The 15050-nt window shown below is 36.4% G+C and overlaps 1 protein-coding gene across 1 annotated transcript in view; it reads right to left on the bottom strand.

The window, feature by feature from the left end:
• Window positions 1-15050, bottom strand: part of SLC26A7 (solute carrier family 26 member 7) — a 122481-nt gene that overhangs the window by 19575 nt on the left and 87856 nt on the right. Inside the window, exons 14-16 of the mRNA XM_036263925.1 lie at window positions 8534-8600; window positions 5362-5499; window positions 597-645 (exon numbers count right to left, since the gene is read on the bottom strand). Of these exons, the coding sequence (XP_036119818.1) occupies window positions 597-645; window positions 5362-5499; window positions 8534-8600 (254 nt within the window). The remainder of the gene's footprint in view (window positions 1-596; window positions 646-5361; window positions 5500-8533; window positions 8601-15050) is intronic.

Genomic DNA, 15050 nt, shown 5'->3' with positions numbered 1-15050 from the left:
GGAGAGTACTTTGCTAAGCGAAATAAGCCAGTCAGAGAAAGACAAGTACCACATGATCTCACTTATTTGTGGAATCTAATGGACAAAATAAGTTGACAAACAAAATGGAAAGAAAAAAGAACTGATCTGTTTTTCATCCTGAGTATTCTAACCAATGGATATGGTATTCCCCTTTGTCTATTTATAAATACCATATATTTAAGGGTTTCGGGTATTTTTATTGCCTTGTAATAAAGTTTTACATCTTCGTCCTATGTAGATTTATACATCTTTACTTAAATTTACTTCTAAAAGTGAGCAAGAGGCAAGAATAGCAGGACGAAGACAAAGAAGACAAAGAAGAGGAGAAGAGAAAAGGCAAGAAGAAGAAGGGAAGGGGGAGGAGGGAGAAGGGAAGGACCAAGCAGGGAACAGAGAATAACAGGAGGAGAAAGTGGGAGGAAGGAAGAGGAGGTGGAGAGCAGAGGGAAAAGGAAGAAGAGGAGGAGAGAAAGGAGTAGGACAGAGGAGGAAGGCAGAGAGAGGAGATGGGGAAGAAGTTATTATTCTCTGGTGAATATTCAAGTCAGAACACTTAGTTTTTTAAAACAACTCACCATTGCAATTGCCATTGGATAGAGAAGTTAGCAATGTGTTTTGCTCGCACTGAAATGAAAACAAATATAAAAAATAACAATATTACAAAAATTCATTTCCCTCCCTGAAAAAAAAGTACATTATTCTTTTCTCCATAAATAACAAAACATTAGCCTCCAATAATAAATTTCCATCATCTATTTATTTCAGATACAACAAACTGAAATAATAAGATGATAATTAGCTCTAAGTATAAGTTCGTTCAGTAGATAGTTTGTGTTATCAAGTAAGACAATCTTGTTTAGAATATTTTATGCAAGACTAAGTTTGTTTGGATTTTTGACCATGAATTAAACATTTTCATGTAGTATATCCAATCATAAAGTAACCTCATTAACACAGCATTCTTTTAGAGAAAGTCACTAACCACATATTTCATATTATATAAAAGTTAACTATTCATCTGAAGATCAATGAAAATGCCTGAGAAACAGTCCTGATTTATGAAAATGCTAAAGAATAAAAATGACTCTGTATCCTACAATTAAACTTAAAATTAAATATAATTGATGCTCTAAAGCTATCCACTTCTCAAAAAAAGTATTACTGTTAATATTGTTAATGATGACAATTGATATTTCTTGACTACTTACTGTATTCCAATGACTTTACATTAATCATTTAATTCTCAGAACAATCCTATGAAGTTACTAATCTCACTTTTGATAGAAAATTTTAAAATTTCTAAATTTTGGAAAGATTAAATAACTTAACCAAAGTCATAAAGCTAAACCTAAGCTCATGCCTTTACATGGTGAACCTCATGCTATAAACTATTAAATTATACTATTTCTCCTGTGAAATCAGTTTTTATCTTAGAGACTGATTACACAACATCTAATTATTTTCCCTTCTAGATACTCAGTGGTGCACCTTATATATTTTAAGTCTGGTTCTGACAGTTATCTCATAATTTCCAGCAGGTTGTTTTGCATCATGGGGTTGGTGATGATTAAGTTAGCCCAATAAAAGGGACGAGCTAATGAAAGACATTCATGAATGTGAGTTTCCTTTTCCTAATCTTAAAAGTACTTTGTCTGAAATATTCTATGCTGAAGAATTTTGAATAATTTATCTAAGTATTCCAACTACAAGGAGGTAAAAAATGACTCTATTCCTGAAGCAGAGACTGTACTCAGAGACTTTTTCCAAAGGGCACAGTATGGAAAGGGGGGAAATAGAGTATAACTTTACAGTGGAGAAGCCTAACAAACACTACCTACCTCATCTAGTCATCAAGGTCAATCAACATCAACAGTGATGAATCATGTTGGTAGTATGTACCCTTGATATAATGTGATAAAAATGGCACTTTGTCTGCCTAGTTTTCCTTCTAAAACTTATATCCCCAGTCTTTCAGTGAGAAGAATATCAGATAAATCCAATAGAGGGAAATTCTACAAAATACCTGACCAGTACTACTCAAAACTGTCAAAGTCGAAAGAGAAAGAAAGAAAGAAAGAAAGAAAGAAAGAAAGAAAGAAAGAAAGAAAGAAAGAAAGAAAGAAAGAAAGAAAGAAAGAAAGAAAGACCAAGAAACTATCACACCCAAGAGAAACCAAAGGAGACAGTACAACTAAATGTAATGTGATATTCTGGGTGGAATCCTGGGACAGAAAAAGGACTTTAGGTAAAACTAAGGAAATCTGAATAAAGCATGGATTTTAATAATAATAATAATGTACTCTGTAGTGATTTATTGATTGCAATAAATGTCACACTAATGAAAGATGTTAATAGAGGAAACTGCGTGGTGTAGAGTGTATAGGAACTCTCTATACTAACTTCTCAATTTTTTGTAAATCTAACACTGTTCAAAAAAAAAAAATGAAGTCTACTAAGAACAAATAATCAAACCTCCTCTGAGCAGAATAAAATTTTGAATAAACAGAAGATTGAAATTTATCTTGCAAAGTGAGGCCAAAAATGGAAAAAAAAAAAAAAAAAAAGATGATTAATATCATTAGTGAATATCTGAAGTCTACACAAATCCATCAAACACTGGTAGCCTGAGATCCTCCTAACCTTCTGCATTCAGGCAGAATTTTAATGGTGATAAACACAGAGTAATATCACCACAGTATGACAAAAAGGGATCCTATTTCAGTTTGTTTCATAGAATATGATTCTTCCTGTCCTGGGGTATTTTAAATGCCTTTCTATCATCACTATCTGTTGAAAATGCAGCTGTCAGAGAAGAGAAAACCAAGGCTAGGCAGAGCACTTTATTTCAAGACAGAACTGTAGGCCACGGTGCACAGCCAAATGAAAGGAGGCAACACCCCAGCAGAGATTAATTGATGCAGACTCATTACTCTAAAACAATTTAGATTAAGTGTGTAGGCGTTAAAACAAGCAGACATCCCAGACATTGTGTAACGGAATAATATGGGATACCCAAGAGAACATCCATACTACCTAATGCCATCTATGTAACCATGCTGAAAATGGGTTTATCCCAGTTCCGCTGAGACCAAGGCTTCCAGATGGCTATCCGAATCCTTGCTGTGTTCTTTAAAATTCACAGCATGCAGATATATACAATGTTTGCGTTATTCTCATTATAGTGAAACTCATTTTCAATGAATTCTTTCTCACCATCATAAAGTTGGAGTTAAATACTCTTTTGGATGTTGTAACCTACCAATAATCTAAATTCCATGAACTCTGATTGATTACTAGACTCAAATTTCCGGTCCCATGTAAATAAAATTATATATGTGGAGCGTCTTCACAGAAGGCTGTCTTAATGAGGTTTATTTGTGACTTGACATTTTACAAGATAAAAAACACATGCCAATTTTTAATTTCTGAAAACAAGTTGGAGCAACCTTAGTCCTACAGGAATATATTCTAAGGAAAACATATTTGGCTTTTAGTAAATAATTAGTTATACAAATCTTCATGCCCGATATTTCACTAGATATGATAAAACCCATAAAGTAATACATAATTTCAAAAAGTAAATTTACATTTTAGTAAAATAAGACCTCAAATTTCTTGCAGGTTAGTTATTGGAAACTCTAGACAAATGTTGCCACAATACTGCTTTGCGTGGCGGTTGTGAGCTTGACATCTGCCACAAGAACCTACTGCTCTCCTGGCACAGTTTAACATAACTGGGAGGTATACATGGCTTTGTGAGAGAAATAGGCCTACTGCCCAACTTCAACAAACAGAAATGTATCTCCCCCTTTGACATGAGAGCAAGTTCTTCTCAATCCATAACCACAGGTGGTGGTTCTTAACATTCTGATGAAAGTGATATTCTAAAGAGCACAGTGAGGGGTAAAGACAGGTCTGGAGATACACAGACAGGGTCATCTTTATGGACTTGTGACCCTGCAGTCACACAGGGCTCCACGTCTAAAAGGGTCTCTCACATTTGGTTTAATGCTCTGCTGTCACCATCTTAAAACTCTTAATAACAATTTTACAAGGAGCCTTGCCAGTGGGGTTCAATGGTTGAGCATCGACACATACACCAAGAGGTTGCTGGTTTGATTCCCAGTCAGGGCACATGCCTAGGTTGTGGACCGAATCCCCAGTGCGGGGGGTGGGGGGTAACGCAGGAGGGGACCAACCGAAGTTCTCTCTCATCGATGTTTCTGTCTCTCTCTCCCTCTCCCTTCCTTTCTATCTAAAATCAATAAAAATAATAAATAAATAAATAAATAAATAAATAAATAAATAAATAAATAAATAGTAATTTTACAAGGAATCTCACATATTCATTTTGTCTTTCCCCGAAAAGTTCATATCTGATCTTGTATCTCGGGCCTCTGTGGTATGAAACAGCATGAGGCCAGAGGCAGAATCAGAAAGCTGCATGAAGCAGCAATGTGGTCATGGACAGCCCTTGAAAGACCAGAAATGGGAATGTACCTGAGTGGGAGATGGTACATGCTCAAGGATACAAGAGAAGAGAGAGATCTTTGTTATCTAAAGTAGTCAGTGAGAGCTTCATGGAGAGGGTACTAGATGCACTAAATAGAACTAATAATACTAGCTAGAAATTTATAGTATTGAATAGACCAGGCACTGTGATAATTACTTTGCATACATTAATTCATTATTTTATTTGATTACCAATAGGAAAAACGCATAAATGATCTGATAATCCGGCTAAGGCCCCACAGCTAACCCAGGCAGCCTAATCCCAAAGTCCATGTTCTTAACATTGCAGAGGGCTTACAACTTCAAATGATTGCAGATGGCTCATTTACCTGGCACATCTCAATGCATATTTGATTTACTATCTCTATTAATTGAGATAAGTTATGGGGATAAAGAATGCTAGCATTTTATAATAATGATATAGTAATGGCAATAGTTTATGCTTTTCTGAGTCATTTATCATATTTTCTATCTGTTAGATCTAATTCTTCTTCCTCTTGGTAAAATGGTCTGTTAATTTAAGTAATTTGTCTTACTTATTCTTCTCAAGATTATAGTGCCCAGTACACATGTCCATTAGATATATGCTGCATGAATGTATATATAAATGAATGAATGAACAAATGGAAGAAAAAATAAACAAGTGAGAGTGATGACCTAAGAGCTGTCAGAACCAAATAAAAAGAATAACACAATATAAGGTTTTGCAGAGGGAACAGTCTCTGTATACTTTTATAATGTATTATAATTATGTGATGCATTTTTTTAATATCATGATATAAGGTTACCTGTATCGTGACATTAACATCATGAAACAGTTTATCTTACCTTGCTGGTATCATCAAGTGGCTGGTTGCTGGCATTTTCTTTTTGGATTATATTTATTAAGTCAGTATGAAACTTCTTTGCATTCAGAAAAACAAGGGGGCTGTTTATTGAGATAATTTTTATCTGCTGCAGGGTTTCCTTTTGGAGGAGAAATGGATTAGATTCAGTGTCCTGAATAGTATAAAAATAAAAAGATAACTCTATCCAATGAATCTCAGTCTTACAAGTTCAAATGTCGTTCAATCATAGAAGCAATCTCTTAGCTATCAGTTTCATTATTAAAATGTTTTTGGAGAACTTAATATACTATCATGTTTCTTAGGAAAAATATGTACTTTCTCTTCACTGAGAAACATTAGTAACAATGAGATGAGTCTAAAGCTTTTAGAAAATGGCTCTTACCCTTACTTACTTGGTTTTGGGGTTGCAACAGCCTAGAATATCCAGAGTACCCGGAAGACTTATCCTTCCAAAAGCATCTTTTCTACTCAATCTAAAAATCAAACACCCATTTACTTAACCATGAATATTTTAAAAAACAAAAATAGGTCCTGAAGGCTCAAGCTGTCAGTCATTTACCTCATAATGACATAGCTTCCCTTTGGCTGGCATATTACCTTAAAAGTGATCGATAGTCCTGATTGAGAGAAAGAAACCTAGAGGACTTTAATTTCACTATGGGCAGGCCTAGGCCCTGGATTGCTAGGATAACGATAAAGCACACAGAAAACAAGAAGGAAAAGTCTCCATATAAAAGGTATCTGTTTTGGCCGTTTGCCAGGTCTCTCTGGAAGCAATTGATGGTGTGTAACTAAAACCATCTTCTCCATGTCCTTTGGGACAGGAGTCAGACCTAGAAATTCAGAGGATGGATGTTCTATGAAATGATCACTCCTTACCAATTAAATAAAGCATTACTCCTTCAGGCTTTAGTATTTACACAGAAGAGACGCAGAGAATAGCGAAGCTTCCATGCACAGAAAGACAGATGAAAGAAAGAAAATATTAAGTATGTGAATTTTGGACAATTCATTTAAACTGTCTCAGTTTTCTCATATTTAAAATTAGGTAAATATTTAAACTAGATTATCTCATAAAGTTTCTATAGCTGTACAACTAATTATACTCTAGGAAATAAACAGATGTGTTATAAATAACTCAAGAAGACAAAATGACTTAGGTTACCAAACCAACTTCTAATCAAGAGTAAATGTCTTACAAACCAAAAATAAACAATTCTTGAGCCTGTCGCATTCAGTTATTACAAAAGTCTTCATCTTAGATCCACCCACCAATCACACCAGATGATTGTGTCAATATATTGTTTTAAGTTAACATTTTTTAAAGATAGGTATTTGTTAAAGAATAAAGATTCAAATTGTGCCAGAAAACAAATTCTCAATGGGGTTCAATTCATTGAGTGGGAAGAAGTTTCCCAAACTGAGAATGGGTGTTTCATATAAAAAAAAATAAAATATGGAAGAATGCATGAATGCAAGAGATAAATGACATATTGCCATCAAGCTAACTTTAAATTAGTTTAACCCTGGCTGGGTAGCTTTGTTGATTAGAGAATTATCCCGATACACCAAGGTTAAGGATTTAATCCCTGGTCAGGGCACATGCAAGAATCAAACGAATCCATAAATATGTAAAACAACAAATCACCATTTCTCTCTTTTTTTCTCTCCCTCCCTCCCTCCTTCCCTCTCTCTTCTCTCTCTCTAAAATTAATCAACAAAAAACATTTTTTTTAATTAAAATTTCACATTCAAACTACACTCTTAGGATTTTCCCCCCTCTCATTTTTGATACAAACATTAAGTAACTAGTAAGGTGTAATATTTTAATAAAATTAAGATTTTTATACGACACAGTTTTTAGTTACGTGTGTGACTGGAGTGTAACCAATAAAAATTTAAAGTCTTGGAGAAATTTGGGGTATTTTCATCCCCCTACTTTGCTCACTTCCCCTTGTGTTTAGCCTGAGAAGGTACATATTCAACAGAATCTATCAACCGGTAATCTAAGCTAAAAAATAATCAAACTCCAATTCTGTTTCGAAGCTAAGAATGCCAAGGCTCACGTATATGGCTGTATGTTTGGTGTAGGTACATAGAGGGCTTTAGGAGCCCAATAGTCAATCTGGGACTTGGTATAAGCACTAAATTCCTACATAAATGTAAAGAAAGAAAAACAAGGCAATATTGGTGGAAACGTTGACACTGGGATACTCAAAGGCTCTGCACTTAGAAAGCTCTCTGTGAGGCAAATCTTTTCAGACGTAGTGAAGACAACATCCCCCTGGGTGCCCCAGAAGGACTCCTGCTGCTACTTCTTACTTTCAGTATATTCAAAAATACCCTGACGTTAGTCCTGCTGGTGGAAGGCCAGCTCTCTCTGTTCTAAGGGTAATCATGAGGTACTGGAACAAGTAAATGTAAAAAGTAAAGAAATAAAAGGTCAGCCAAACATTTACAAAACAGGTTCAAAATGAAGCCAATTAGCAAAAAATTCAAGGCAACATTTTTTTTTTCTCACTTTAAACTTGCTTTAGCCATCCCTCAGAATAAAAAATCTGGAACAAAACCCCAACTGGCCTGATAATCATGAACAGGGCAAGACAAATAAGTTTGACTTTTTAAAGTGTGCACTGTGTAAGAACTGATTCTACTGGCATTCAATAACCACTGGAACTAGTTACCATCTGCTAATATTACAATCTCAGTGTGTATTAATAACAAAACAAAACAAAAACACAAAAAACATACCATGATCTTACTTTGCCATATTCCCTTTTCTATTCTTTATTTTCCTTCATCATTTAATTTGCTATTAGTTTAGTTTGACTGTTTTATAAATTGAGTAATGCAAAAGAGGTTTCCAAATGCCCAAATTAGTCTGGACTATGATGCTACTGTGGACTGTAGTTCTATTATCTTATATGAATGTTAATACAAGTTTTTTTGTTGTAATTGTTCTATTGATCTGCTACATGGCAACTGCCATATATATATGGTGGTCACATATATACAGTTTTAAGCTCAAACTTATTAAAAATACAACTATAATGGTTTTAAATGTCAATTTATCTGTTCTTAATGATATTTTAAAACTATCTTAATGACAAAAATTATTAGTAATTGCACAAAGGAGAAAAAGTTAAACTTACGCTATCCATTTCTGTCTTCACTTTAAATTCCATTTCTTTCATGTTTTCTATACTCAATGTCCTTGCTCTAGAATTAAGGGAGATTGAAAATAAAATGTAATTTCCTAATTACTACGTTAATGTCGAAGAAGGAAAAACAATGTTCTAACAATAGGAACACATCTAAATGGCTTAGATCCTATCTCCCATTTGTTAATAAAACACCTGGTAATATATATTTCTCTAGTATTTTCAGGAATAAAGCGTAGCAACAGAGACATCTAAGTAGTGATTTAAAAATGCAATTTACCTAAACTTGGCTCCCAGCTACCATGTATCCAAGCTACAAGAGGTGAATTGATAAATAAAAGTTATAAGACAGAAGATTAAAGAGTATATATTTCCCAGTCAGTGTGGCTCAGTGGTTGAGCATCAACCCATGCAGCAAAGAGGTCGCCAGTTGGATTCCCAGTCAGGGAACATGTCCAGGTTGTAGGCCAAATCCCCAGTAGGGGGAGCATGCTGGAGATGACCAACCGATGTTCCCTCTCATCGATGTTTCTATCTCTCGCTCCCTCTCTCTCCTTCTCTCTCTAAAATTGATTTAAAAAAAATATTTTTTTAATCCTCATCCAAGGACAATTTTTTTCATTTTTTGTTCAGATAGAGCAGGAGGGAGGGAGGGAGGGAGAGAGAGAGAGAGAGAGAGAGAGAGAGAGACATCGATGTGAAAGGGACACATCGAGTGGCTGCCACCTGCACAACGAACCAGGACCGAGGACAAACTGCAACTGAGGTACATGCCCTTAGCAGGAACCAAACCTGGGTCTCTCTGGACCACAGGCCGACACTCTAACCGCTGAGCCAAACCACCCAGGGCAAAAAAAAATTTTTTTAAGTAAAGAGAATGTAGAATTTGAGAAAATCTTGTTTTAGGGGAAGAAAGTAAAAAAGGTAATCAATGACAAGATAGAACTAGATAGTGATGAATCTACATAGATATAATCTACAAAGATATAACTTAGAGACATAAAACTTAAACATTTTCAAGAATATAAATTAAGGATCCAAAATGGCAGCAAAGTAGGTGCACCTCCTCCCAGGACCAAACTGGAATTACAACTAAATTATAAAAAAATAAACCTGAATAACCAACTGAAGACCAGCTGAACACAAGTCTTATAACCAAGGATATACAGAAGCCACACTGAGACTGGTAGGAAGGGCAGAGAGCAAAAGGGCTGGCCTCACACCCATCTGTTGTGGTTGAGAATCTGGAAGCACTCAGCTGAAAAGGTCTTTCCTTAGAAGAATGAGATCAAAACTACATGCTGGAATCCTCAGCCCAGAGCACCAGAACCAGGAAGAAAAACCCACATAGCATCTGACTGTGAAAATCAGCAGCGATTCTGTCTACCAGGGAAGGACAGGAGTCTGCTAGAAAACCTGGTACCCCCTTAAAGGGCCAGTGAAAAAAATCTTTTTTCAACCACTCACCCTGGGCTCCAGCAGAGGGAGGGCCACTTGGAGTGGACTGAAATTATACAAGGAAAGGCTGGTTATTTGGCTCCAGGGAGACAGGTGAAGGGACATTTGCCAAGGTCCCTGTGATAGATTCCTCTCCCACACCACCCATGGACAATATCTGCTGGGGCAAGCACTCCACCCCATGTGGCATCAGCCTGGAGGAATGCATTAGTCCCACCCTCTCAATTCCCTGTCACCCACCCTGCCAATCTCATACCCTGCAGAGGAGTCAGCTGCCTGGGCTTGTGGTGTAGACTTTCTTGGAGGGCTCCTGAGAAGGTCCAGGCTGACCCAGAGGATGTCAGAGATGAAGCTGTTTGGCTCTGAGGAGGGAGTCACTTTTGCCTCTGTGCCTGATCAGCACTGACCTCCTCATGGGAGATCCACTAGACCCATCATCCTATCAGTGGCACTGCCCTGGAAGGTCACCCCCTACAGAACTATCAGTTAGCTGTGGCCAGCCTGAGCCCATGGTATAGAATTCCTAGGAAGGCTCTTGAAGAGGTCCAGACAGAACTGGAGATACTGAGTTGTACTTCTCTAGTGAGAGAGCCATTTTCCCCTCATACACCCAGAGGCTCCACTGTTCCTGTGTACAATTCTCCCTTCACAAGGCTAAATCGTGGTCTTTTGGGGTTTGATGAACTCTTCTAGCTTCACCCTGATAACTCCCAGAGGTTCTACCTCACCACAAAGTCTGAGGGCACCCAGTGGGTGATAGCTAGCCTTGATGTGTCCTGAGACATTTGCTGAGTGGCCTCAGACCCAGTACCAGCACTGAGTTTGAATCAGAATAAATGTAGTGAATGCCAGTCTCCCATACCTGGTGACACACTGGGAACCTACCTCATACAACTCACATACCACCAGAGGCTCTTTAAGTGACTGAGCCTAATGAGCAGCTGACAGGTAGAGGTGGATCTCGAGGTGCCTTGGGCCTTTCACTGACCTGTTCCCAGGTACAATGTTAGTGGAAGTCAGCCTTGGTGCCCAGCTTGGCATATCCCATGCACACCCAGGCCCAGTAGAGGCAGCTACAAACTGTGGATCACTTTGTAGATGCAAAGAGATAGCCTAGGGCTAGTCACAGGCCATGTCTGACATAGACCTGCACCAGACTTCCTCTCAAGAGGTTGCAAAAACAAAAGATGCCATGGCAACCTTCAAACCATATCAGACCACAACCAAAATATCACCATAGGCAGCACACCCAAAGGGAGATCTTAGCAGACACCAGACCCTGCTGGGGAAAATTCTTTTTCAGAAGGTCAGTCCCCACACAGCAGCTCAAAAACTGTGGATGACGTCAATCTTTATAACCAGCCTGAGGGTGAACTCAACCCATGAATGAACTAACAATAATCAAGGCTCAACTACAATGGGAGGGCTCCCATAACCATACAAGTGACATTGCTGGAGAACCCCAGCTCAGGTGATCAGGAAGAGTACACTACTGAGCCCCATGAGACACCTACTACATAAGGCTACTATACTAAGAGTGGGAGACATAGAAAATCTACCTAATATACTGAAAAAAATACAAAGAGGCAGCAAAATAGGAGACAAAGAAACATGTCCCAAATAAAAGAATAGGAGAAATACCCTAATAAAGAACTAAATAAAATGGACACAAGCTATCTATCAAACACAGAATTCAAAATAATGTTTATAAGGATGCTCAAAAAACTTAGTGAAAACTTTAGCAAAGAGATAGCTAGCATTTAAAAGAACATAAAACCATAAACAAAAAGAGAGAGAGAGAAAGAACTCATAGACATGGACAACCGTATAGTGATGGCAGGGTAGGGAGGGATGGAGATGGAAGAGGAAGAGGGCATCAAGGGGATAAATGTTGATGGAAAAATTATATATATATATCACATTGCAATATATTTTCAAAAATAATTTTTCTTGACTTCTCTGCCTAAAGAAAGCAGTCACAAATGAAAAATTTGATCATTAAAAAGAAGATAGTAGAAAGAATCAACAGCAGATTAGATAAAGCAAAGAATCAAATCAATAATATAGAAGACAAGGGAGTAGAAAACACCCAATCAAAGCAGCAAAAATAACTTTTAAAAATTAATACAACTTAAGGGACTATAGGACAATATGAAGTGTGGCAACATCTGCATCATAGGGGTACAAAAATGAGAAGAGAGTGAATGCAAGGTATTGAGAACATATTTGAAAAAATAATAACTGAAAACATTCCAAATCTGGTGAAGGAATAAGACATACAACTTCAAAAAGTGCAGAGTCCTAAGCAAAATGAACTCAAGGAGACCCACAACAAGACACATTATAATCAAAATGCCAAAGTTTAAAGACAAAGAGAGACTCTTAAAAAGTGCAAGAGAAAAATAGTAAACTACAATGGAGCTCTCATAAACTGTCAGCTTATTTCTCCACAGAAAATTTTCAGGCCAGAAGAGATTGACAAAAAATGCTCAAAGTGATGAAAGTAACAACCCACAACCAAGACTGCTCTACCCAGCAAGGCTATCATTTAAAATTGAAAGAGAAGCGCTGGCCAGTTTGGCTCAGTGGTAGAGCGTCGGCCTGTGGTCCAGAGAGACCTGGGTTCGGTTCCCACTAAGGGCATGTACCTCGGTTTCAGTTTGTCCCTGGCCCTGGTTGGGTTGTGCGGGTGGCAACCTTTCACGTCGATGTTTCTCTCTCTCTCTCTCTCCCTCCCCACTCTATCTGAACAAAAAAAAAAAAATTGAAAGAGAAATAAAGAACTTCCCAGACCAAAAAAAAAAAAACTAAAGGAGTTTATTAACACCAAATCAATAATACAAGAAGAAGGGGGTAGGAGCATACTTATAAAGAACAAAATGGCAATAAATACATTTCTATCAATAATCATTTTACATGTAAATGGATTGAATGTTTCAATCAAGAGATATACGGAAGCTTCATAAATGAAAAATAAGACTCATATATATGTTGTCTACAAGAGACCCACCTCAGAATGAAAGACACACACACACACACACACACACACACACAGAGAGAGAAAGTAAAGAGATATAAAAGGTATTTCATGCAAATGAAAACCCATGAAATGCTAGAGTGGCAATACATATATCAGACCAAATATTCTTTAAAACAAAAGCTATAACAAAAGACAAAGGAGGTCATTACATAATGATAAAGGGATCAATCACACAAGAGATTATAACCCTTTAAACCAGTGGTTCTCAACCTTCTTAGTGCCACTACCCTTTAATACAGTTCCTCATGTTGTGGTGACCCCCAAAATTATTTTTGTTGCTACTTCATAACTGTAATTTTGCTACTGTTATGTCTTAGGCGACCCCTGTGAAAGGGTTGTTTGACCCCCAAAGGAGTCGTGACCCACAGGTTGAGAACCGTAGCTTTAAACATTTATGCACTCAACATAAAACCACCTAAATATATAAAGGAAATATTATGGATATAAAGGGACAGATCAACAGTAACACTTTCATAAGTGACATTAATACACCATTGATATCAATAGATTGATCATCTAGACAAAAACTCAACAAGGAAACTGCCACCTATAATGACACATTAGAATAGAGGGTTTTAATTGATATTTTCAGAGCATACACCCTAAAACTGCAAGATACACATTTTTTTTTTCAAATGCACCTGAAACATTTTGCAGGATAGACCACATGTTAGGCTATAAAACAAGCCACAAGAAATCTCAGAAGATTGATAGCATTTCAGGCATCTTCTCTGACCCGAGTGAAATTAAATAGAAATCAATTACAAGAAAAAAACTAAAATACCCACGAACACATGGAGGCTAAATAACATGTTACTAAACAATGAATAGGTTAAAAATGAGATCAAGGTAGTAATCAGAGGGTACCTTGAGACAAATGAGAATAAAAATAAAACAACCAAAAATCTATGGGACACAGTGAAAGTACTTCTAAGAGGGATATTTATTGCAATAAAAGTCTACCTATATAAACAATGAAAATATCAAATTAATAATCTATTTTCACCTAAAAAAACAGCAAAGGCCAAGTTTAGTAGAAGAAAGGAAATAATTAAGATCAGAGAAGAAATAAATAAAATAGAATCTAAGAAACAAAATACAAAAGATCAATAAAACCAACAGCTGGTTCTTTAGAAAGAAAACAAAACTGATGAACCTTTAACCAGAATTAGAAAGAGAATGATGACCCAAATAAATAATAATAAATGAAAGAGAAGTAACAACTGATGTCACAGAAGTACAAAGGATTAAAAGAAAACACTACAAACAGTCATATGCCAACAAATTGGGCAATCTGGAAAAATGGATAAATACATGAAATATACAAGTTCCCAAGACTGAATCAAGTAACATCAGAAAATCTGAACAGACAAATTATGCCCAACGAAATAAAAGCAGTAATAAAAAAAAAACTCCCAACATACAAAAGTCTGGTAAATTTTACCAATCAAAGAAGAACTTACACCTGATATTCTCATACTACTCCAAAAAATAAAAAAGGAGTTAAAACTCTTAAACTCATTTTACGAGGTCAGAATTATCCCAATTCCAAAACCAGATAAAGACACTGCACAGAAAGTAAAATATAGGCCAATATACCTAATAAACATAGATGCAAAAATCCTCAACAAAAATATTTGCAAACTGAATTCAGCAATACGTTAAAAAGATCATGTACTATGATCAAGAGGGATTTGTTTCTGGGATGTAAGGATGGTTCAACATTGACAAATCAATTAAAATGATATACCACCTTGAAAAAATGAAGGATAAAAATTATTTGGTCATATCAATAGATGCAGACAAAGCATTTGCCAAAATCCACACCCATTTATGATAAAAACTCTCAACAAAGCGGGATTACAGGAAACATACCTCAACATAATAAAGGCTATATATGACAAACCCACAGCTAACATTCTACTTAATTGGGTAAAACTAAAAGCATTTTCCCTAAGATCAGAAACAAGACAGAAATGTCCTCTACAGGGTATTATCTAAGTAAAATAT

Source organism: Molossus molossus, unplaced genomic scaffold (assembly GCF_014108415.1).
Source record: "Molossus molossus isolate mMolMol1 unplaced genomic scaffold, mMolMol1.p scaffold_m16_p_16, whole genome shotgun sequence".
Lineage (NCBI taxonomy): Eukaryota > Metazoa > Chordata > Mammalia > Chiroptera > Molossidae > Molossus > Molossus molossus.
This window is presented reverse-complemented; position numbering and strand designations above follow the sequence as displayed.